We start from the raw sequence: 27,949 nt of genomic DNA, 5'->3' as shown, positions 1-27,949 counted from the left end.
AAATGGCGTATAGACAAAACATATAATAAAGACAAAAGTAATTCACTGATGAGTACACTTGTCAAAATATATTTACAAAAAAAAAGAAGAGATGGTATGATTGCCAATGAGACGGTTCGCAACAAGAGACCAAATGACACCGAAATTAACAACTATTGCAGAACAAATATTTTCTACTAGAACAAGCAAGTCTGCGTTGCAATGAAAATAAATATCGAATTTTATGTAACAATAATTTACTTTCTAAGGAACTGTATTGTCTTTATCTATCCAATCACTGCAGTTGCTGTGAAATAAAAAAAAAGTATGAGTATTTCGTTTCCATATCATGCTTGTTTAATGGTTGTTTTTATTATTATTATACTTGATATCTCATTGTCCGTAATATGTATGAAATATTTGCTACTGAACCCTAGCACCAACAAAACAATCAATCATTAATATTTGAGCTCATTCCTATATTCCACATGTTTGGTATGAAACTGTATTTTTTGTACCTAACAATTCCTTGAAGACTGAAAAATAAATAATTACAGAATTTGTTTCACCTATACACACGAACAACAAACGGAATAACATGAACAGATACAGAACGGTACTGAATTAACTTCTAGCGCATTGTCTAATGCTAGTTTTGATGTTACTGCCTTCGATAAGTCTTAAAGAAATACTGAAAGCCTGAACATGATTATGACAATTAATCATTCAGACTTTTGAGAAGTTGTTAATATACAAATTACCTTTCTCTACTACTTTTCTATTCAACTGATCATGTGTCTCTAATTTTAGTACTTTATAATCCAAAGTTACTATGTTGCATATTAGACTGTAACATAGTCAGTCATATTCCTACGAACAATACAAATATACATACATACTTAATTGAACATGTTCAAGTTAAACTCTTACCAAATTAGGTGACAACGATTTATGATATTTGATTTTTTTCAACTAAACTAAACTTACAATGTTTAACAATTACATTGGTTGACTTTGTGTCTGATCCAAACTCATTTTCTGCCGTGCAGGTCAATTGTCCAGAATCCTGCATATTTACCAGTTTTAATATAGCTCCATTTTCAAAGGTTACATGTCGTGGTAAGCCAGTGGGGATACGAGTGAACTTTAAATACACGAAGAGTAAAATTAAGACAACCCATTTAACTTTACGTATAAATTTGGGCATACTTTTTCATAAATATGTCTACAACTTTAATAACTTGCAATGACACAAGTTGAAGATGCTGATTTTTAACAATTTTATTATTTTCATTGTTTTCTGATCGAAACGCATTTAATTTGTGAACAATTTTCACAAGAATAATGAATAATGTATATACTCACAAAGGTTGCACATACCACACAGCAGAAACAGAATCGACTTTAAGTACATGTAAGCACCAAAAAAGCTATGACTATGTAAATGAGCTTTCATGTATAATCTACTGATATATATTATGAAATCTAAACCTATAGAAAAAAATTCAAAAGATAATAGACACTGAGTATAGTGTATTTTAAAACATTATTCATATATGAGCTGCCTTCTCAAGTTATAGTTATCAATTCAATTATTGTGTATACTATACATATTACCGAATCGAAAGTCCATGTAATAACGGGAACAGGATGCCCGGTAGCTCTGCATGTAAAATTGTGAGATCCTCCAGCTGTACTTATTGATGGTAACGGAGGACTTAATATCTTAGGAGGATCTAAAAATGAAATTGAAAAGTACTAGTACCTTCATTTAACAGCAGTTACACGGATATAATACATAGATAGGCAAAACCAAAGGTGTGCTTATTTTAATGCGACTGTCATACTATAAAGCCAGGTTCAATCCACCAGTTTCTACATAAGAAAATGCCTATACCAAGTCAGAAATATGACAGTTGTTATCCATTTTGTTGATGTGTTTGAGCTTTTAATTTTGCCATTTGATTAGGGACTTTCCGTTTTGAATTTTTCTCGGAGTTCAGATTTTATGTGATTTTACGTTTTTCTTAAACGCACATAAATAGTTATTAATCTGGAAGCTTGCAACCGTCGTGCCTATTTCAAAACCAAGTAAAGATCAACAAGATCCTATTAATTATCGACCAATTGCTCTTACCAGTTGTGTCTGTAAAACACTCGAACGGATGGTCAATGATCGGTTTGTTTGGTTCCTGGAATTAAATGGGCCTTTAGACAATATCCAGTGTGGATTCCGACAAGGTCGGAGTACTCTTGATCATCTTGTTTGATTCGAATCATTTGTCCGTTATGGTTTTGCGAAAAAGTAACATGTGGTGTCAGTCTTTTTCGATCTTGAAAAGGCCTATAACACTGCATGGAAGTATGGTATTTTAAAAGAACTTTTTGATATGGGGTTGAAAGGCAAAATGCCAAATTTTATTTCGAATTTTTTGTCTTACAGACAATTTAATGTTAGAGTAAATTCAACCATGTCATATCTGTATGATGAAGAGATGGGTGTCCTTCAGGGCAGTATTTTATCTGTTACATTATTTAGTCTTAAAATATAAACAGCCTTGTTGAAGTTTTGAAAAGTAATATTGAAGGTTCATTATACGTTAATATTCTTTTAATATGTTACAGAGGCAAAAATATGAATAACATAGAAAGACAATTACAATTATGTCTTGGAAGAATTGAATAAATGGGCCTCGGAAAATGGTTTTAAATTTTCCACTTCAAAAACGGTCGGGATGCATTTTTGTAACAAACGGAAATTGCATTTTGACCCAGAACTGACTTTGTACAAAAACCCAATTAAAATAGTTGATGAAACCAAATTTTTGGGTTAATTTTCGATAAAAAGTTAACCTTTCTACCTCATATCAAAATATTATAGCGAGATGTTTAAAAGCATTAGATATTTAAAAAAATGTCGACAGTACTGACTGGGGTGCTGATCCTAACATTTTACTTAATTTATATAGATGTCTAGTGAGATCTAAACTAGATTATGGCTCTATAGTGTATGGCTCTGCACGGAAGTCCTACATACAGATTATCGATGCTGTTCATCACCAGGGTTTGCGTCTTTGTCTTGGTGTCTTTAAAACCTCACCAGTTGAGAGTCTGTATGTAGAGGCTGATGAGCACTCACTCTCTAACAGTCGTTTGAAGCTGGACTTCAATACGCTGTCAAGCTAAAAGCATATTCAGAAAACCCTGCCTACGACTGTGTTTTAATCCAATTTATGATGACATATTTGCAAAACATGAAAATAAAATTCCTCCATTGGGAATTCGTTTAAAACAACATTTAACCAACTTTGATTTAAGATAAGTTGCACATGTAGGAACTTGTAAATGCCCTTCATTGGAACTTCTTAAACCTAAAATGATTTTTGATCTCCGTAAATAAAAAAAAATTATGAAACCAACCATCTTTTAATTCAACAACATTTTGCTGAAATTAAAGCAAATTATACAAATTTTTCAACTGTTTATACTGATGGATCAAAGAATGGTAACCGATTTGCATCTGTTGCTTTCCTAAAAATGCCCTGGATGACCCTTTATCTGACTGTGATATACCATATACCGATTTTACTAATATTAGACAATACGTTTTTAATATATTGACAAATTAATGGAGTAAAAAAGTTAATAATAAATTACATAAAATTAAACCTTATTTAGGTAAACCTTTCAATAATTTAATGTGCAGAAAAGATCAGTGTGTTATTTCTTGATATCATATAGGTCATACTAGAATAACACACGAGTATCGTTTAAAAAATGAAGATGAACCACAATGTATACCTTGCAACTGCAAGTATACTATTAAACATGTTTTAATTAGTTGTATCCACTTTGCTGATATTCGTAGGAAGCATTTCAATGTCAATAATATGTATGATTTATTTAATAGTGTGCCAAATACAAATATTGTTTCATTCTTAAAAGAAGTTGGAATATATTATAACATATAAAAATGTTATTATATTTAAAACGATTTTAATTTTTTATCACGTTATTTTACTGTTGATTTTTATTTGTAAATAATCAATTTGCTTTAGTCTAAAATTTTAGTTTATTGAAGGACCTTTTATTTGATCTTAAAAAAAATGCCTTAAATTGTAAAAATATTCGAATTAGCTCTCGCCGCGACATAGCCTTTTTGTGCTAATGCGGAGTAAAGCAAACAACAATCAATCAATCACAAATAGCAATCGCAGGCACCATGCTTATTATTTGATACGCAGACGCACGTTTCGTCTACATAAGACTCATTAGTGACGCTCATGTCAAAATAGTTAGAAAGCCAAACAAGTAAAAAGTTGAAGAGCACTGAGGACCCACAATTCCCAAAAGTTGTGCCAAATACGGCTAAGGTTATCTATTCTTGGAATAAGGAAATCCCTAGTATTTTGAATAATTCGTACTTTTGCAAAGAGTAAATTTATCAAAATTACCATATGAATCATGTCAACACCGAAGTATTGACTACTAGGCTGGTGATACCCTTGGGTATAGCTTGTTAAGCAAACCTCATTGTGTCGCTGTTTTAAGTATGGCTTTCTTGACTTCTGTTATTTTCGTTTGTTTTGTTTGTATTTCAAGTCATTATATGGAGTAATAACTTTTTTCTATGTGATGGGTTTTTCTTTCACATTATAACTTATTGCTGCCCGTTATATTTTCATGATTTATAATGTATGTTTTGTTTTAAACAGATCAACAGTGAATTATTACCATATGTAACTTTCAAAATAATATTGGCTTGGCTGGTCCCAGCATCATTGGTCGCAATACAAGAATACAATCCTGTGGAAGAGTTTGTTACTCTGGAAACTGTGAATGTTGTACCAGTTGAGGCTTGAGGAATCTGAAAAATAATAATAATGCAGTTAGCGTTAAGAACGATTAGCAAAAGTACTAATTGATAATTATGCTGCAAAGTAGTTAGATATATAAAGTAATATATTGTTGTTAAAAATATGTTGGAAGGGTACATGTAACTAGGAAAACACCATTAGAACTTCTGCAACTGATAAAGTTAAACGGTCCTATACTATCCACCTTATCCAAAAGGTGACTCGAAATAAACATATGATCAGATTTGTTCATATTTTGAAAAAAAACCCAGTAAAGATGCATGCGAAATAAAGTCTCGTTAGATTGCAACCATTGAAAGAACTCGTCCGTAGATGGCAATACTTTATTTTATCCTCATCTTGTGTACCTAAATACAGTGGTGTATATATATGCCGAATACATGTATTTACTATCTTTGAAGTGGTGTAAAACTATCATGGATATATACATTATACGTCCACTACGTTACTCATCTACTCATGTTATAAGGTATTGCCACTAAAGAAACTTTGGTAATATAAAGTTGAGCATTGGCTTCAACTTGAAAATGGATTATTCAGCAAACAAAACCGCTATTGCATGATATTCTATAATCCAGGTTACAAAATGATTTTTTAAGACTTCCAAAATGTTCAAGATAATCTGTACCATAATACTGAAGCCAAACACTACATGCATTAGTGTAACATGTAATTTGGTCTTATAGTTCAAATGTATCTAGACTTCTGCATTTTCTATCAATGATCTATACGCCATCCCCATGATCCTGGGCAACATAATTTAATCCTTTATCAAGATTTTGTTAATGTTCGTAATTTTTAATCGTTATTTGCTCAACTTCCTGTATGAAGTTTATATTTCAAGTTTTTTCCTTAGTGATTTTTATAGGAAACATACATGTTATAATGCTATTAGTCATACCTGATTAAATTGCCATTTTACAATAGGTGTTGGATAACCTGTAACGTTACAGACCAGGTTTGCGTCTGTATAATAATATACCTTTATCATGAAAGGGGCTGAAATTAACGGCGCAATATATTGCCTTTCAGGTTTTGCTTGGAAAATAAAATAAAAACAAACGTCATTAGAAACATCAAAATGAATTTAGCGTTTAAAAAAATAAATGAATCTTCTCAAATTTCTGATTTTGCAAACGCGGATAAGGCTAAACATTCTTTAAACATAAATTTGCTCGAGCTTTTTGGTGACCATTATAACACTTCAGTAACACAACAAAAACAAGAGTATAAATTATGCAACAATTTGAATAAAGAAATAACAGGTAATATCATCATCTATCATGTTATAATAATGGTTTATCATGGCGTCAAAGATGACGATCCGTTCAATCTGAACGATCAAAGATAACCATTATATTTTGGACGGATTATTTAACTTGATGTGTTTTGTATTCTCGAAAAAATATTCCTTTGAACAATTTTAGGAAATTAATCCTACATTTCATTGTAGTAAAAGTAAATGTGGGAATAGACATGTATCTGCTGAGTTTTATAGCACCATTATATTTGTATTCGAGGTTTCTTCAGAATATTATAAAAAACATGTGTGAAAATGCTTGTACACAAATGATATTTTTTTTTGGTGTTGATCATTTTGTTTCATGCAATTCAATGTTATGTGAAAGTTTGGCTATGGTACTAGAAAGGATACAATTGTACTTATGTCAAGTACTTCTTTATTTGAGACAAAGATAAATTATGTTCAATTTCTTGAAAATTGTAAATTTTACAAAGACTTATAAGGGGAAACTAATGATGGTATTTCATATGTTATAGTGATAAAGATTACAACACAATATTGACTGCTGTACCCTTTTCTTTTTAAAATTTACCGATTGTTTTGTTTACGCATTGTTTGCATCATAATGCATTTCACGAAACTGTCATAAAAGTGACAGAGACAGCTACATTTATTAAGGTGGTACCTAACATAACAGGGAGATAACTCTGTAAAGTCAGCTTAACGTTTTAATTACGTTGTTTTGTTCCAGTGTTATTTTTCTGATAAAACGGTTGGTGCAAATGTTTTGAAATTTTTATATTTTTATCAAAGGGTCAAAGTAAATCCTTTTAAAATTTTTATGAAAAATAAACGAGCCAAATTAATTTTAGGGAAGGTGTGGGGTACCACCTTAAACAAATTTTAATACACATTTTTTTTCTACAAACGAAAATGCTTGTATTGAGTCACAGATATGACAACGGTTTTCTATCTGCTCGGTGTGTTTCTGACATGTTTGATTTTGCCATTTAATCAGGGACTTTGCGATTTGAATTTTCCATATTTTTGTTACTTTACTTTCTGTTTATTCATTCGATATTGATATTTCATTCATAATTCGAATACCATGTATATGATGTATTCATATTGTTTGTTAATAATCAGACATTTAGTGTAAACTGTACGCTTAAGTTTGTTACGTTTCATAAAAAACTACCATAAGCTAGAAGGGATTTTAAAAACGATTTAAATTTATATTTTAATGCGTTAAATCGTTTTAAAAGAGATATTAAAGAAAATAATGCAAACAGTTTAGGATGTTAGTGTTATACAAAGCAATCCGTCATCGTATTTGTACAAAAGTCATATATTAGAGAAGACGGACTCCGTTTATTGTTGTTTTTATCTAAATCGAAATTGATAGTTTTGCTATTTAAAGACAAGTATGACTTATGATTTTACATCAAACGAAAAATAGAAAATTGATAATAGATGAACATGATATTAGGATAATAAATAATTCTGCAAGAATGAATGTTGTTCATGAAATATATAAAGAAGTGGAGGTAATGGTTATCATTATACAAAATATTGTTTTTGTGCAAATTGAAAAATGCGTTATACTAGAAAACAGATTTGTCAATCGAATTTTCACATTTTTTTTATCAAGAATGTCATAAAAATCAGGAAGTATCACCCATAAACCACGAGGAAACGGCATAATTGGTGTAAGAACAATATTTGAAAAATCTAATAAACGAAGACATTTGATATACAATATATTAAGCTGTGTGCGTTTGTGTTTTATACACCAATACAACACTTACGGATTACTTGAATATGTATAACCTTGACATCTGAACCTGCTCTGTTTGTAGCGGAACACATATAAAAACCAGCATCGGCCGTTGTTACGTTTTCAATTACTAAGAAATGACTAACTTGCTTGATATTAGCCTGGAACATCCCCTGAAATGCAACGATCTAATTTCAGGACGAATAATTTTATTTGAACTCGTAACGACTATGCAGTTCCGAATTCATCAAATTTACGGGTCACTTTTAGGTATTTAGATACAAAACTATTTGCATATAATGAAACATTATGTTTAAACAAGATTTGTAAAATAGACAGATTTTCTGAAGCAGATCATATAAAATTAATATAAATTGTATGCTCTATATCAAACTAAAAATATGTTTATTACTTACATTAACTGTATCCCATTTGACAATTGGATATGGTACTCCCTCTGCGAAACAAGGTATTTCTACAAGACGTATTCCCTCATCAATAATTTTTGTCTTGATTAGCATAACACTCGGTCGAACAGGGTATTGCGAACCTTTGTACAATATGAAACAATCATTTTAATCATAAACATACTATGATATCAATTGCCTATTGCGTTAAAATGCTTGTTTGGGTTAGTTTCAAGTTAGGCACAAGAAACAACGCATATACAGTCTCCATACTTAATCAGTTCGTGTTATTCAATATCTTTTATTTGTTTCAAAAAGAAAGTCGTAAAAGATGTTAAACGTTAAAATCACAAAAATACTGATCTCCGAGGAAAATTCAAAACGGAAAATCAAATGGCAAAATCAATTGATAATACACATGAAACGAATAGAAACCAACTGTCATAATACACCTTATCGCTAATCCCAGCTGACCCGGCCGCTTGAACTTTTGACGCATACAACAATCACTTTTACGGGAACCTGTGTGATCTCCAGTAATGGCGGACAAAAAGCGATAAGGTTTATCCTGACTAGGTACAGGCATTTTCAAATGAAGAGAATGGTGGATTGAACCTGGGTTTATATCGTTAACCCTCTCGCTTGTATTACAGTCGCATCTAACTCCATTATATTTACATCGATGCGTGAACAAAACAGACATAATAGGTAAAATTGTCAAACAAGGGGTAAAGCAGGCAACACCGTGTCCCAATCTCAATCAGAACAAAACCAAACACATATTTTACAAAGAAGCATAAACACATAAAGGATTGAAATATTTAAAGTCATGAGACTGAATGGCTAGGTTCACATCGACTCTGGCGTGTTTTAAATATAAAATAATTTTGTCGTTCAGATTATTATCAAGAGTATAATTGAACAGTAACATTACGGCATTATAATAGAAATATACCATAATGGCGGGATGTTTAAAAGTACAGAGTTACTTCGTATGTACCAAAAACCACAAAAAGTCACCGGTAAAAAGCACACCAGCATAAAGGAAAGATAATACAAACAACACATTGACGGGATACATAAGTACATTGCCACGTCAAATAGATATCACTCAAACAGACCAAATAGTAAAAGTAATATTAATTATAGAACAAAACAAATTAAAGGACAATATAACGCGTTATTAAGAAGATAAACAACGTCAGTACGCAGAATCTATACAAAAAGACCATCATGTCCATGTTTGTCCATATGATGAGTTAAGTCTTTTTCAACTAATTTTTATAGTTCGTTCTTATGTTGTGCTGTTATACCACCGTCCCAGGTTAGGGGGAGGGTTGGGATCCCGCTAACATGTTTAACCCCGCCACATTATTTATGTATGTGCCTATTTGAAGTCAGGAACCTGTAATTCAGTGGTTGTCGTTTGTTTATGTGTTACATATTTGTTTTTCGTTCATTTTTTTTACATAAATAAGGCCGTTGGTTTTCTCGTTTGAATTGTTTTACATTGTATTATCGGGGCCTAATATAGCTAAATATGCGGTATGGGCTTTGCTCATTGTTGAAGGCCGTACTGTGACCTATAGTTGTTAATGTCTGTGTCATTTTGGTTTTTTGTGGATAGTTGTCTCATTGGAAATCATACCACATCTTCTTTTTTTATATGTTTTATTTATAAAGTTGCTACGGAATATTTATCAACAAGGTCTTGGTACCTTCCGTTGAAAAAAGAACGAGACGTTCTTTTACATACCCCTGGTTCATCGACTTTCTGCTCAGAAACAGGTGACGTTTCACAAAGTGTGAGTAGGACCTGCAGGCTCTTGAATATCGAAATAAGTTAAGAAATGTTTATCCCATATGCAGGTGACATTGGTATATTGCTTCTTAGGTGGAAAAAGGTGATAATTTCAAAATCAAAATCGTCTCGTTTGTCATAGATTCTGGTACTGAGATAACTGTGTATGTAAAATTCATAGTTAATGTCTAAAAATGAGTCGGAAGAAGCTGTGTCCGTTTTTTCTTGATAATGGCTCTTAATATATTTACTAAATGTTAGTTGATAATTTTTATATTGATGCAAAAGACAATTAAGGATACGAATGCTCCAATATTTTGAACATGTAATCAGTTGCTGGAGTTAATAAAGATAGTCCAAGTTTGATTTGAAGTGTACTAGTTTTAGATTACTTACGTTTTTCACAATTCTGCCCAGTGTCCCCACTAAGACAAAAACATGTGTACCCATTATGTTGATCTACACATGTACCATTATTCTGACATGGCTGACTTGCACATTCGTCAACGCCTACAAATATTCTTTTTAAATAAGCTGTTTAAAAGAAGGCAACAGTAGTATACCGCTATTCGAAATTCTTAAATCGATTGAGAGAAAAACAAATCCTGGTTGCAAACTAAAACTGAGGGAAACGAATCAAATATAAGAGGAGAACTAAGACACAACAGAAACACAACATTAAAATGTAACACACAGAGAAACGAACTATAATATAACAATGGCCATCTTCCTGACTTGGTAAAGGACATTTTAAGAAAAAAAAAATGGTGGGTTAAACCTGGTTTTGTGGCATGCCAAACATCCCGCTTTAATGGCAATGTTAAATATAACATTAAAATGACAAACCTTACATGATAGGACTACAATTCAAATAAATAGGCGAAAATATAGGACAGAGAATAATAGATAACAAAAGGTACCAGGTTTACAATGTAATACGCCAGACGTGCGCTTCGTCCACACAAGACTAACCATTGACGCTCGGATACAAAAGTTCGAAAGCCATAACAAAATATATATACATGATAAAACCGAAATGGTGACTAACTACAGAATAAAAACGGATACATTACATAAAACAACCTAAACCAGCACATACAAATACACATCCGAGTTAGCCAAGCGATCAACGCACTAAGTGACATCACATTTGAATGTCTGAAAAGATTTCCCAAAAATAAGATAGAATTAGGATAGAATTTAGTAATAAGATAATAAATTGTACTATCTAGCTATATTGGTGTTTTTTTCTGAATCAAACTGTAAACCAAATAGATCGTATAAATTTCGTTGATCCACTAATATCTAATAAACTAATATCTAATAAATGAACGTGATGAGTAATTGTCTTTACCATAAAACATGAATACAACAGAAAAAAAATGTACAACTACAATCCTTACGACATTTGACACAATCCGATGAGAATAACAAATATAACATCAAAACTAAATACTAATACACGAATTTGGGATAAAAAAGTACCGTGACACGTCTTTTAGCAATGTGAATTCACACTCAGCAAAAAAGTCACAATAGGGAATAATTCACGTTTGGTAATTAATAGATCACACGCCGTAATGACAAACCACAATCTAACACGTGGTAAAAATGTCCTTAGTTAGTGTGTTCAAAAACAAATCCCCCCCAAGGGTGACTGGGGAATTGAAATATGGTCACTTGGTCTTCTTCCGACCGGCAGTAAAACGCTTGCCGAAGTGGGGGGTCCGTTTGGCTGTGCGGGATGTATCAAGTTCGCAGTCACGTCCGGTCAGATTGGGGACGTTAAATCCGATGCCCCGTGTAAAGGATTGCCACACTCTTTGCATGTTAAGAACCCTTGCAACAACTCTTTGAGCGGGTCCGTAAATGGCCTGTTGCAAGGCTAAATTTCTGTCCCCAACCAATATACCCTCATTTTTCCAGTGGCAGTCCGAATTTCCCCGACTATCATCCCAAATGGCCTCTATTATGACAAGTCTTACCTATTGTATTTATTGTTAACTTGTTTTCGTCCTGAAACTGCATGAAATATTTGCCATTGGACGTTAAGCAACCAACAATCAATCAATCAATCAATCAAAAACACATCGTATGGATCAACCAATTCGTGATGGTTTCCGTAAAATTTACGGAGTGTCATTTTTAATCTGTCTTCATAACTTTGTTGGAGCAGTTTCTGCGTTAGGAGCACACTCCTGTATATGTGAACATGCACGAGAATGACGTATCAATTGAGATATTAAAACAACCATACGAAGGGGCAGAAGGTATGTTACTTCTGAGAAACGGGAAATAGGTATTTGGGAAGTTGAAATCGTCCAGTTTATCATAGATTTTCGTGTGAAGTCGTCAATATTAAGGAAAAAATAAAGGTATGAAACAGTCCTTCTAGTATCAGTAGTATCCTTAATTTCAAGTTCCCTTGGGTCTATGAGATGTAAGTATTGGCTGAAATATTGGTTATACAATGATAGGAAGGACATCGTCAATATATCAGAAAGTAAAATTAAAGAATTTCGAAAGGTGCTTTTTCGCGTTTTCTTTTTGTCTTTTAGAAGTTTCTGAATGAATTCTGCTTCATACAAGTACAAAATGAATTCGGCCAGTTGGGGTGCACAAATATTACCCATTAGAATACGACTGTCTTTTGAAATATAAAACCGCCAAACTCAACAAATATTTTGTCGATCAAAAAGTCTAGCATTTTGATAATATCATCTTCAGTATATTTTCTGGAAGATTCAGGGTGTTTTTTTTTTTAACAAAATATGAATTATTGTTACCCAAACCAGAAATTTGTATCTACGATTTTCATTTTTATAGAAAAAGCTCTGTTTAACGAGATGGTAAAGTCGATCTTTCAATTGAGCATGGGGAATAATAGTGTAAAATGCTGAAAAATCAAAAGTCTTTATGTTGCTACAAAATTGCAAAGATTGTGATCGAAGATTAAGTAGTATATCTTTCGAATTTTTGAGAAACCAACATCTGGTTAACACCACTGGTAGAATATATCTCATCACTATATTTTCGAGGCCCATCTTTAACAGTAGAAAGAATAGTAGTCAGTACTTAGAAAGATGTTTAGTTGAACATTTTGATGATCCAGCTCTGTTTTGTTCTTTATATTGAGTTTTGTGTAGTTTTGGTATGCAGTATAATGATGGTAAACTTTCATCGTTTTCTTTGATAATGATACAACAAGATAGAAAGACAGATTTGTTATTTTTTAAAATTTCGTCCTTATTAAATGATGTTAAAGAATATGTAGGATTACCAGTAGATCTATTCATTCCAAGTTCTATTTTGAGACATTGCAAATAATGGTTTTTACATATGAAGACAATATTATTGGAGACTGTATCTGCTGAAACAATGATATATTTGTCATGCAAAGAGGATAACGCAGCCACATGTTGGATGGATATTAAGAACTGAACTGATCTTGTCAACAAACAATATATGCATGTATATGTTAATTTACCTTTAACTGGTATCATGCATTATAACATGTTCAAGATTTCATTGCACTTTACAAAGCAATCAATGTATTAATATTCGCTGTTTCTTTTTATAAAACCAAACAAAGTATTTTTTTTTTTATTTTTTTATTTTTCCAGCCTCATCCTGCGTTGGAAAATGCATTAAACCTTCTGTATTTGAGTAAACAGGCAAGTTACATAGTATTGCTGTGTTGTTTTGCCCATAATACGAACAGTGATATTATTTTATGTGATTAATGTGGTAATCTTTTTACCGACTCGAGTATTTACGCAATATCGTCGTGTGACTATTTATCCGACATTCGGGATGGATTCAGGTGCGTGTTACTATGCAAAAACCCAATAACGTTTAGTGCTTTTCTTTGTACCTTATCTAATGAAGATTTCAGTTAAATTTCACTGTCATGTGAAATCGAAATCGAACTAGACTGTGAGTAGAAAATAAAATATGTGCGTCACATATGTTTACAAATTTTGCGAAACATTTTCTCATTTCTAATGAACAATGTGAATTAAGTTTAAAGTTTTCTCATTCCTAATTAACAATGTAAATCAGGTTTAAAGTACTTTCTTTTTCCCTTATTTTGTGTTTATCTGTCCAAATGTGTGTGTATTGTGCTATGCATTAATATTATAGAGTCAAAGAGTGCTCCTCTTGTTTTTTTACGGATATTTGGAATCCTCTGATTTTTACCGTGTACTTCTTTATATCGAAGAAAAAAACATACAATAAATGGCAGTAATAAATTAACTATCGTAATACTGAAGATTCATTATTTTTCGTTAAATACCAATTTTCGTAGATTTCGTTGGTACAGGTGAACTACGAATTTAAATGTTCAACGAATTACAAATTTTCCATATGCTTTTTTGCAGACTTTGGCTGAACCACGAAATTAAATGAATCCACAGTATAAATAGCATAAACCCAACCATAACGTTTACTTTATAAATATTCTGAAATGCACTGATGTCAACTATAGATACAATAAGTAAATGCGACGTCGTTACTCCAATTGTATTTTTAAAATCCTCCAATGCCGTAGATGCATTGGAAATTCCGCGAAATATAATGACGCTTGCGGTCAAATAGTTTATTCGAGGTCCAATAGTTTGAAACTATTGACCGGTCAAACAGTTCAACGCTTGTAATATGGAAAATAGTCAAAATATTGTGTACTTATTTTATATAGAAAATCATAACTGAGGTATTATGATTCACATACATACCTTTTGCACAATGTGTTCCCGTAAAACCAGAATAACACGAACATGAATAACCATTTACTTTATCCGTGCAAGTTCCGTATTGACATGGGTTACTAGCACACTCATCAATGTCTGTACAAACAAAACAAGTATTAAATGAAATGTTCGTTTATCATAATTGACAATTAGCAGTGTTTTGTCTTTTTTATGTGTTTTTGTCTTTAAACAGAATAAAGGCAACCAATTTTCGGATACCGACTTTATCAGCTCAAATATAAACTCGCTCTTATTTATGGTCAAGCTGATGGTCACGCTGAGATCCGATGGTTTGACGCTGAAGTGCGTTTTTAATCACGCTGAGAAAAACGGTTTGACGCTGAAGGACGTGTTTGATCACGCTGAAGTGCGATGGTGGTATTGTGACGCTATATGTTAATAGCTACGTTGAAGTGCGATGGTCTACATAATCAATATTTTCCAACCTCTGCAGGTCGATGAAGATATAAAATTGTATATTTACAGAAGTTTTTCATGTATTACAGTAAATGAGGAGCTTATAAACGTTTGATACTAGGAGAAACGGGGATAATTGGTGGATAGGTAAAAGTTAACCTTCTGTTGCAATTTTTTGTTTTTTGAATCTACAAAATGTTTCTTTTACCAAGGAAAAGTGACATTCGTCAAATACACACAGGTCCACAGCCAGACTCTCCGTATTGGTAAATGAAGGAACTTAGGAGAGGAACTAAGTATTAAGATAAAAAAAAATAGAATTTTATTCTCGATCACATGAAGACATTGAATCAAAGAAGACGATCTTGCATTTAGTAAGCAACTGAAATCAAGGACAGACAACAATGAGGAATGTTTTTTTCTTTACTTACTATTCAAAAATCTTCTTCTCATAATAAATTCACATCTGTAGATTTAAACCTAGTACACGTTCCAGACCATCACACATCAGCGAACGAACCATTGCACCTTGGAATAGACCATAGCATTTCAGCGTCACCATCGCACCTCCGAATCTTACATATATGTTCAATAAATTCTATTTTGAATCGTTTTAAAAATAAATGTCTTGTATAATTGAAAGTCATAAAATCCGAATTAACTCATTGTAATACTTAAATTGTTATTTCATTATGTTCATTTTTTTGTGATTGTAACTTTACGAGAAAAAATTGTAATCAAACAAAATATATACGAATTATATATACCTTTCGAACAATGTGTTCCCGTAAAACCAGAATAACAGGAACATGAATAACCATTTACTTTATCTGTACATGTTCCATTTTGGCATAGGTTACTAGCACACTCATCAATGTCTGTACAAACATAGCAAGTATTAAATGAAATGTCCTTTTATTAAAGTTGACATTTTTGAAAATCATGAAAAATAAGGAATTTTGTTAATATCATTTATATTCTACAGTTCCATCAATATATTTAAGCCATTTTATGATTTATGAAATTGTAAATACATTTTTACAAATGTTAACATTGATGTCGTTCACAATCTTTTGTACAGTTTAGTGATATTGTATATTTTGATATTGTTTATAATTTATAATGACAACCAATTTACCAATTAATCACCAATCAAAAGCAAAAGCATAATATTACAATTAAAGAACTGTATTGTAAAAAGGGTATACAAATGTGGTATACGACTTCAATAAGTTTTAACTTTATTATATTTAATTACGTTATGTTGTCAAATTGTCGTGAAATGTTAAAACAAAGTATATTTCATTTACACATCTTCAGTCGTCACATTTTTATCACTTAGTGAAGATAAATATAAATACCGGAGTTGAGTGCAAATTTGTTTTTTCAGGGTTTTGATTCCTACTGTAATAGAGGAACGAAAGATACAAGAGGAACAGTCAAACTCATAAATCGAAAATAAACTGACAACACCATGACTAAAAATGAAAAAAGACAAACAGACAAAGAATTGTACACATGACACAACACAGAAAACTAAAGAATAAGCAACACGAACCCCACCAAAAACGAGGGGTGATCTCAGGTGCTTCGGAAGGGTAAACAGATCCTGCTCCACATATGGCACCCGTCGTTTTGCTCATGTTTTAACAAATCCAGTAAAAAGTCTAATTCGGTAGGTCAAATTTATGAAAGGGAATGGGTGTGTAGTTACTGCGTAAGGAACATATTCGATATCGTATGTGAAACGGTTATTCCATAACGGTCAACTAACTCGTGATGGCGTCCGTACAATTCACGAAGGGATGATTTCAACTTCATCATTTAGAACTCTGGGTGTACTAGCTTTCTTGTGAGCAGCAACCCTCTATCAAGAAAACCATGATAGGAAATGCAAGCAGGGAATATCGTATCAAATGGGAGATATCATTTCGGCAAGGAAAGATTACAAAATTTGCAACAGCAGATTTACAGATCTAACATGGTTGGGCTGATATTTAGACGAGTTGTATATATGTGTTTATAATAAAGTTGCATTGATCTTCAATAATACATGTATGCGGTTAACTATACAAACAGGGTAGAAAACGCTCGCATACATCGTGTTTAAAAACTGTGCAATATTATCTCGACCATGTGCCGTTCGTTATTTTGTGTGTTTTTTTTAAGCTGCTCGTGGTTGATGTGATCAAAATTGTTAAGTACTTCAATGATCCTAATATCCTTTAAATGTTTCATTAAATTCTTTTTTTAGACAGAATATTTAAAACAAATCAAAGGTTTACTTCAAAATTTCCAATGACAACCGTTACTATTTGTCAATACAACAACGATGATTCATTTTATGATGACAGTCCTAAAAATAAAGTTATCTACAACTATCAAAGAGACTTGATAGTATCAATGATCTATGAAAAATAGATCAATTATAGATAAACCAAGACAGACTTTCACCAATAATTAAATAAAGTCGACCTTTGCTTATATAGCGTAGAAGAACACGAAACTACACGGATGAATGAGAAATGAAAATCAGATTTCGGACACCTGATTTTTGCCAGAAATATCGTGCAAGTTACAATTATTTTATAACCAAATGTAGTTGATCTATTACCAGGCATGGGGTAATATTAATTTGTAATTGTGATGCATGGTGTTACATTTTCACAAGTTATTGCTGGTAATGTGTAATGCAGCAATTTTTGCAAAACATTGTGTTATTTCACGCATTGCATTGCACAACATGGCGTTACTTTTTTTTCATTTACTATTTTTCCTGAACATATTGTTTGAAATTTAATTGAAAAAGAAATTAAGATTTCTTGAATAATTATTGAGACATAATCATTTGAACATTGATTTTCTATTTTCTATTTATATTTCATCCTTTTCATAAATCACTACTGAAATGACCATATTACAACTCTATAAATAAATAATACAACACTCTATATCAGTTTTAGTGTGTTTTTTTCTTTCTTATTTCATTTTATTTTGTACATTTTCTGCATAAAAAGATTAATATTTGAAAGCCATTTTTGTATTCAATTGTTATCCAAAATTTAAGGAATACCTTTTAGATCTATGTTTATTATATAATTAGGAACGAAATTCTCATTTGATTTGAAGATTACTTGATATAATAATTGAAGAATTATGCGTACTCATTCTCTTTGAAATATCAGTTTGACAACCGGGAAATCAGGCGCATTTTACATGTATTAATCAAAGAAATTAAAAACTAAAATCAGAAAAAGAATTCTTTACATTTTGTGAGAAGGAAGTCGAGAAAGCAACTCAACGACACACATACAGTATTACCAAAAGGCTTACAGAGTTCAATATATATATACTCTACCAGTGTACCAATAGCACATGCATCAAATAAAAGCTACAGTAGTATACCGCTGTTAACATCCACAAATTGATTGAGAAGAAAACAATCCGGTTTACAAACTAACACTTCGGGAAACACATCAAATATATCAGGAGAACCATGACACAACAGAAAAACAACACTAACATGTATCACACAAAGGAACGAACTATAATATAACTATGGCCATTTTCCTGAATTGGTACAGGACATTTCAAGAAACATGGACATGCTACGATTTGATATTGTGTTTATCTTAATATTGTCGTTTCATATAACAGATATAAGGAAATTCGAAATACACGTTAAGTACTAGTTTTCACTGCAAAGGTGTTTAATTTCACAATAATGGTGTATTTGATTAAAAATCCAACAAATTTAAAAGTGGAGCAAAAATTGATATACCGTGTAAAAGAATATGTAAGCAATCTAGAATGATTACCTGACATTATATATTGACCTTCAAAACTACAGTGTCGATGTTTGTAAATATGTTCTTACCGGCATAGTCCATTATTAATTGAGAACTGTTATCGTTTTTATAGGTTTGTCTTTATGCATAGTAGTATCTGTATTTTTTGTGTTTTTTTATTTATTTTGAATTTCCCTATTATTTACATGTATGACTTTTGACTTGTTATCCGTCTAGATTAGTTTTTCTATAATGATACATACTTGTTTCACAATTCACACCTGTGTACCCAGCTTTACAGGAACATGTATAACTATTTGCCGTATCATGACATGTTCCATTATTGTGACAGGGGTTACTAGCACACTCGTTCATATCTATAATACACCAAAATTTACAAATATTGAGGCATTATGAAATATATTTTAAATCATATGTCATCTAATATAAAAGAGGGACGAAATATACTAAAGGGACAGTCAAACTCATAAATCGAAAATAAACTGACAACGAAGGGGATTGTAGTTACGACGTAGGAAACATATCTTATATCAATTGTGAAACGGTTATTCCGTAACGGTCAACCAACTCGTGATGGCGTCCGTAAAATATACGAAGTGATGATTTCAACTTCACCATTTGGAACCCTTGATTTAATAACTTACTTGTGAGCAACAGCCCTCAATCACGAAAATCGTGATACGAAATGCGAGCACGGGAATATCGTATCAATTGGGAGATAATATAAAGCACGCACAACACGATATACCAAAAACAGTTGGTTACGTTATCATTGGAAAGCATGATGTTTTTGTCAATTTTTTAGGTTTTTTTTAATACATTACACAGATAATTGCACATTTAATAATAACTTAAATACAATTTTGTTTATGTTCGTGATGTTTTCATTTTATGTTTAATACACAGACATGTGCAACTCATATACTAAGACAAATGAATTAATCTGTCAAGCAGTTATTCTAAATAAAACAACATGCCATTATAATTAAATGAAACAAGAACGTACACCAACATAACATACTAATGTATTTGTACTTACCAATATTGCACTGTGCACCGAGAAATCCAGGATTACATATACAAGTAAACTTGCCGTGGTCTTCTACACACGTAGACCCATGCTGACAAAGATGTTCAGAACATGTTCCTTCAAGTAAAAGACTATTATGTTAAATCTAGACTTTATATATACTGTTACATTGTAATAAACTTGTAATATATATTCTTCATTACTTATTTTATCAAATTTACTTTTAGGCATAAGATATTTTCTATTTCTTGCACTTGGTACATTTATAACTAATGAATATTCAATAAGATTCACAATCTTAACGTGATGGAAAAATAAACCAATCGTTTTGCAGTTCTAACATGTTCCTGTCAAGTTTTTGACGAATGTGTTAATGAGACAACAAACAAACATGTGAGATTTCTTGTCTGGTAAATCAAATAAAGGTCTGGTATGGTATTTTGATGTTTCCTGATATTCATTTTCACAACAATCTACGATCTAATATATGCACCCTTCGTTAAAAATAATGTTTTAATGCGTTTTTGTAATGTTGAACATACCTTTATTGCTTTAATATATTTTTATTTTGAACAGAAGAACAATACTTTACAATTCATTTATAGGTCAGATGTGAAAAGTCTGTGGAGGATAAAAGTAAAGGGGAAGAGTTGAGATTTCTACAAATATGTTTAACCCTGCCACATTTCTCCTCCTATCCATAGTCAGGAGCCTTTGGCCTTAGTTGGTCTTGCATGTATAATTTTAGTTCATTTACATTTTTTTGTCCTGTACCAAGTCAGGAATATAGCCATTGTTATATGATAGTTCGTTTCTGTGTGTGTTACAATTTAACGTTGCGTCGTTTGTTTTCTCTTATTTTTGAGTGTAAATTGACATTGCGATAAGAAGTGTCACGGTACTTGTCTATCCCAAATTCATGTATTTGGTTTTGATGTTATATTTGTTATTCTCGTGGGATTTTGTCTGATGCTTGGTCCGTTTCTGTGTGTGTTAGTTACATTGTAGTGTTGTGTCGTTGTTCTCCTCTTATATTTATGCGTTCCTCTCAGTTTTAGTTTGTTATCCCGATTTTGTTTTTTGTCCATGGATTTATGAGTTTGAACAGCGGTATACTACTATTGCCTTTATTTTGTAGTGTGTTTGATTTTCAATTTCACTGAACTAGTGCACAATTTTATATAGGGGTTATCTGAGGACCTACTCCAGGAGCGGTATTTTCTCCTTTTTTGTGGTCATCAGCTGCTGCCTGCTCTTGGTCGGGTTGTTGTCTCTTTGACATATTCTCCATTTCCATTCTCAATTTGACTTTGTATTCAAATATCATACCACAAAGAGGAACATTACAAAATTCAAAACGGTATCTATCAGCATCTGTATAACACCATGGCTTCATCAAGAAACTATTGGGATTTCTGCAAAAGTTATGGTTTTCATGAAATGACACTAATGGGGAATTTACAGATTTCCAATTCAGACAGGCTCGACCACTCATTGTTGTGCTTATTGTTCCATTGTATTTGGACCCACTACTGTTTCTATTGTAGCATCCAGTATCTAAAAGAAATATGCATCTGTTTTTGTTTCTGCAACATTTTGTTTTCATTGCTATAAATGTACATCTTTTTTTTTTGAAGTTGACATAACAAAAGTGACATACACTTAGTGACAAAAGAAAAATCACAAAATATACTGATCTTCGAGAAAAATTCAAAAAGGTTAGTTGTTAATCAAATGGCAAAATCAATAGCTTAAACAATTGATAAATGTAACATAGATAACAAAGCCAATCAACTAATAGAAATTTATCCAAATACCGTTTAGCTTTATGTTTTATACTAACAACAATATATACAATCACATTAACTAACACTTTAATAATCAAATGAAATCATTATATAAACTACTAGTAGGGATTTTGTGTCATGACTTAATATTGTTTTTTCTAATCAGAAAAGTACTAAAAACAACAGATGAAGCAGAAAATACACACAGACATAATTAATTGTCTTAAAAGTATAGTCAGAAACATACCGAACTCCAAAGAAAATTCGAAACGGAATATCCCTATCAAATGGCAAAAATCAAAATTTTCAAACACATCAAACAAACGGATAACAACTGACATATTCTTGACTTGGTAATACCCGATTTAGTAAAATCTTTATCTAAAACCTCACTAACTACATTTGAATAGTGTATGTATATTTTCAACAAAACCTACTCATTTTCAAGAAAAACATTTATGATTTATAAGATAATGGCATTGACCATGGTGTTGACAGTTTAAATAAAAAAAAATATTAATTATACTCATGTCATGATGACACGACATGCTTGCAAATATACTTACATCATATTTAAGAAAAATAGCTTACCACAAACTGGAATATTACAGTAATCAAATATATAATTGGTAGAATTTGTATAACACCAAGGTTGCGGAAACCCATTAGGATTTCAGCAGAAGTTATGGTCTTCATGGTACGGAACATACGGCGAAGCAACTGTTTTCCAGTTCAAACAAGTGTGGCTCCCTTTGTCGGAGTTAACTGTTCCGGCATATGTAGATCCATGATTATGTCTGTTGAAGCAATCATTATCTAAAACAAACCCAGGTTATTGCATTTTACTTTGAGCTATTTTTCTGCTCTTAAACGTTTTTTTTTGTCTCTTTGAAACTTTCCCCGTGTCCATTCTTAATTCTTATAATAGGGACACTCCTTGTGTTCGTTAAAGTTCATATTTGAATATTAGTACTGTAAACAACTATGTAAAACAGTTACGGCTGGTTTATCGGGTTTGATAAACTTTGAGATTGCTGCCATTCGAAATTAATGGATTGAAAAACAGATGTGTAATTTAAAAAAAAAACAACAGTCGTATTTAAATGCAAAATTCCTTTTATCGAGTTCAAAGATATGATGAAATATTCTTATTCATATAACATTGATAATGGAAATGTGGATTATACAACCACCAGATCACAGAACAACTAACAACCGAATGGGTCTTCAATACAGCGAGAAAATCCCACACCCGGAGGCGTGTATTTCTTTTGAAAAATACCAACGTGTGTTGTATTATCTGTTTTGGTTTATGTGTATTTTTTTGTAAAGATAACTGAAGAATAATCGAATCTGTCCTATTTCAGTTATTTATCATTGATTCTTCTAAATGATTGAAAACGTATAAGATACTAATTTGATGAAACGATACTTTTCTAGAAAAAACTTATATATTATATGTGTGTCATGTTCTTTAAATCTGTTTTTATTGATCATTAAGAGTGAAAGGTATTATTATGCCAGCTTTAGCTGGCACTTATGGTAGAAGCATCGTTTTGGAATAAAGAACGATAACTCTCTCTACACGACCCATCTGAAAAGTTTCGTCACTCTCGTTAAATCTCGAACGATTTTTTTTAATGGCTACCAAATTTAACGTTTCAACGCGAACTTGAAAAAACGGGACAGATAGGAATAATTTCGATGTGAAATACGACATGAATTTTTATTTGTTTACAAAAACAAGAATTCAGAAATTTTGGTAACTTGTGAAGTTTATTTAAATTTTATTGTACCACGGAAATTACCGAAGTTTGGACAACAACATCTGACGCCATGATTCGTCTGCTCCATTTTTCCATTATCAGTGAGGTCAAAACAAAGTTCCTTAATAATCACATGTACTTCATTTAAAAGTCACAAAATCATAATTAATGATAACATATTTAGCGTAAAAGTTCCGTCTAGCCATGGGAACACAGAAAAAAATGTGCAAGCAATACATTTCGGTATTTTTTTTACAATGGCCATGCGGCATGTGGGGTAAACTCCGGTGCACTGGTTGACCATGAGACTACTTATGTTCACCTACCACATTATTCCCCATATCAAAGAACAGTGATAATGACGTTGATTATACTGTTGAATGTGATCACGGTAAGCCATGTAGCCCACAGACTAATTCAAAACTTTAATGACCCCCCCCCCAAATAATTCACAATCTGTCTGGTTCTTAAAAAAAGTTGGTTAAAAAACTGACAATTTAGGTGCAATTTGGGTACTCTCGTGTTAGCTAATCCACAGCTACAAATTTATTTTCATTACTTCCTTTTGCAAACTCTCAACAAATCTTTTTACTGATTACATGTATGTCACATACATTATGTAGATCACTTTATCAGATACAGTCCCAGGACATGGAAACTGTTTTGTTTTCTCTCTCTAAGTTTAATCATAAAAGGAGACTTGGAGACTTGAGTCTGAGTAGTACATTTAAGTACAAACTGTATATATTGTATGCTCCCATATTGTCCAAAATTGGATTTTATGGGAAGATGGAGTTAATATGATAACCCATGATAAAAGCATGACTTTGATAGGTATAGACATGTACAGGGCATGTTACTTGGGAGTATGTCATGTATGTGGGCTACATCCTTAAAAATTCAAGCTGCAACAGTCAACTGTATATTTTATGCATCAGTTTAAACCTGATCAAAAAACATTTTCACACTACCGAGTACTTTATAACTATATCAGGTTCACATTTCAATCTATTTAGCAATACACACTTACGGTTATATAACATCATATATAGTACCAAAACTGCACTCAGTTACCAAAATTGCACCTATTCAACAAAAAAAAAAAGCTGTGGAAATCTTACAAGTTTTCTTTCACCATGTGAAGTTATCTAATTATCATCTTTTTAAAATGAGCTAGTTAAATTTGTTACCAGCATCCTTTTCTTCAAAAAATAAAAGTTGAAGCATGGAATAATGTCAAATTGTTCGAAATATTTGAAGAAATAAAACAAAACATCTGTTTATATTCCAGTTTTGAGGATTTGAAATAACATGTAATGATGTATGGATTGGGTACTGACATCATTACAGAATCATGGATTGTTTGGAGGTGAGTTGAAACCCATTTTTCTATGAATCTGCATAGACTCAAAATTAAATTGGTGTAACTTTATTGTAAACAAGGATAGTCTAAAAAATAAGCACAGAATAAACTTTTGTCTGGTTCATAAAAAAAAGTTGGTGAAAAAAACTGACAATATAGGTGCAATTTGGGTACTCTCATGTCAGCAACTTCCCAACAGAAATACAAATTTATTTTCATGACCAAAATTAAAAAAAATACAAACCTAAAGGCAAGAAAATGCTTCGCCATGCACAGCCTGATACGACCACAGATGTAAATTTCATATAAAAAACACCATTTTTTTTTTTATGTCAGTTGAAATCAAACATATTTTAATTTGGGACCCTTCAAACTTCAATATGGACTAATTGGAAATCAGGTATCAGGTAAACCCAAACATTTCTATTCGGCAGAAGTTTCTTTTCGGCAGAAGTCTTTAACTACAAATGTACATATCTCCTTAATTTTATATGATATAATAATTGATAGTATTTTAAAAGTCCTACAAAAATATTGAAAATGTGTACATTTATTTTTTTCCTAGCTTCTCTTATGTTAAAGCAGTACCTTTTTGGTCACTATTTATGTGTTGCGTCTAAATAAGAATTGTAACAATTTATAGTGACTGAACAGGTTAAACAAGTACTTCAAAATAAACAGAAAAAGAAGACAACTTGGAACAGCACCAGCCATGCCAGTATATGTATGAATAAAAACTCAGATCAGAATAGCATCGACAATATGTTAGTTATATCCTTGTGAATATATAGAGAGGAAAGTTATCAATAATTCTGCAGATAATGCTGCTGCAGTTTCATCAAGTGTTTTGTACATTTTCTGTTAAAATTTTCACACAATCAGTGAAACATTCAAAAAACCTAAACTTAATTGTTATTACTGAAAGTTTTAAACAATGACAAGTGTTTTATTTACCAAATAACTCATGTGTTTCTGTCAGAAAAAAAATCATGTGCAATTTTAGGAATTAAAGGAAAGAAGATCCTTTTGTCTCACACTGGCGCATGTCAATTGTGAATATATATATACTTACCAAATATATTTTCTTTATCATGATACTCATGTCGACAATATGAAGAAGTACACATCATAGGAAAAATGCACAAATTACAGATAAAATAATTAAAACATCCTATTTTGTGTGCATCTCCTACCAAATCAGTATTTGTTGCATCTATATATACTAGATGGGTATAATCAATGTAAATATGGTGTATTTTTAAAGAAAAACCAAAAATTTTGATAAAAAAAACACCCCAAAATCAATTCTAATCTTCCTTTTGTGTATTGAACCTTCTAGTACAATTTAATGGAGATCCATTCACTTATACTAAAGTTATTGTCTTGAAACCAAATGTGTCTTCTTGAAAACAACTATGACAGTATTAAGAATTACTTGAAAGCAAATTTTTAACATGCTTGTATTTCCCATTTCCATTCTCAATTTTATTTTGCTGTCATATAAAAACTTGAAAAGTGAGCTAACAAACAAAAAAAAATATGCAAGAAATGTCATAAAACTGATTTGAATTAGTACATGAAATTGATGTACAACTAACAAACTGAAGATGATCAGGAATATGAGTAGTTTTTCGTTCGAGTCAGATTTTTTTCACTGAACCCCTTCATCGCTTTCAATTAAAATTATTTTAGTCAAAATTTAACATTAGTATTAAGGTTTATCATAAGAAATTGGCAAATACAGTCGTATTATAACCCACAAAAACTACTGTGTACAAACTTACCTGTGTGGTTTGGGAAGTTTTAGATATATAAAAGTTAAATTTATTTGCATATCTGAAAGATAAAACCATTTTTAGTGAAGATCTGGATTCAAAATATTTTTTTTTGTCCTCTGCTTGAAGAGATTTTTTTCCCCATCAATTTGGGAATAAGAATATATTTTTTATGAAAAATACCATAACACCCTTTTCAAGTTCAATAATCAATCCCTAAACATTTTCCATCTGAACTTTATTTAGACAAAAAACTATATGTTTAGGTAGCCTAGGACATTCGTCCTGAACATGCATGAAATATTTGCCGCTGGACGTTAAACAACCAACAACCAATCAATATATAGGATATAGTATAGTCTTAATATAAAGCTGGCATTAAAGGTAGCGCCTTCCTCATATTATAATTATGTATAATATTTTAAAATTTAATTTTGATTTTCCTGCTTGCGTCATTCACCTATATATGAAAATGATCTATGGTACTTTTGTGTGATATGGTACACTCAAAGTTATCTGTCATTTTCACTGTATACTCTGTTAAAGGGAGTTGTAAATAGATATTTAACCTAACATACCTGTTCTACTTTCCTTTGCATACAAAAACTTTCCTATCAAAAGCGAACAAAGCAGAATTCTTATTATGAGAAACATGACAGTATACAGAGCCACCTATTCTAAATACGTGCATTGTCGAATGAGAGAAAGACATGTTTAGGTATAGTGTTTATCTTCGTTTGATTAGCTACAAATAAAGGTCAAATAGTATTGTGATATATAACCCCATTAAAGATACCGACATGTAAATATTAGGCAAATGGGTTGAATTAAAGATTTACATGTAACCTTTATTTATGCAAATTATAAAATGTGCATTTGTGAGGTATTTTTTTAATATACTGTCGTCAAGGTCCATTAAAAAAAAACATGATTCGAATCTTTTAATTTGAAATTCATCTATAACGAACAAATGTTACCCTTTAAGTACAAGTCTCGTACTCTTTTACCATTGTATTGTATTTACCCGTAATAACCAATTTAGCAGAACATGAGCTTGATTTTATATGTTGATTATATGTGCAGTGGCAAACATTTTATCGTTTCTTTCAGTTTAAGTTTGTAACACGGATTTGTTTTTTCTCTATCGATTTATGAATTTCGAACAAC

General features: G+C 31.7%; 1 protein-coding gene across 1 annotated transcript; it reads right to left on the bottom strand.

The window, feature by feature from the left end:
- Nucleotides 1–11: 11 nt before the first annotated feature.
- On the bottom strand, nt 12–27,454 carry LOC139496354 (uncharacterized). The gene is made up of 15 exons (XM_071284880.1): nt 27,361–27,454; nt 22,470–22,694; nt 21,421–21,648; nt 20,101–20,208; nt 19,304–19,417; nt 16,020–16,130; nt 14,821–14,931; nt 10,481–10,594; nt 8,293–8,426; nt 7,908–8,049; nt 5,758–5,894; nt 4,714–4,846; nt 1,597–1,715; nt 967–1,123; nt 12–286 (listed from the first exon to the last, which is right to left on the bottom strand). Exons 3-15 carry the CDS (start codon nt 21,584–21,586, stop codon nt 267–269), a joined length of 1,566 nt encoding a protein of 521 aa, XP_071140981.1. The 5' UTR covers nt 21,587–21,648; nt 22,470–22,694; nt 27,361–27,454; the 3' UTR covers nt 12–266.
- Between the last annotated feature and the right edge of the window lie 495 nt (nt 27,455–27,949).

Source organism: Mytilus edulis, chromosome 11 (genome assembly GCF_963676685.1).
Source record: "Mytilus edulis chromosome 11, xbMytEdul2.2, whole genome shotgun sequence".
NCBI classification, from domain to species: domain Eukaryota; kingdom Metazoa; phylum Mollusca; class Bivalvia; order Mytilida; family Mytilidae; genus Mytilus; species Mytilus edulis.
Note: the sequence above shows the minus strand (reverse complement) of the source record. Positions and strands in the feature narration are given on the sequence as shown.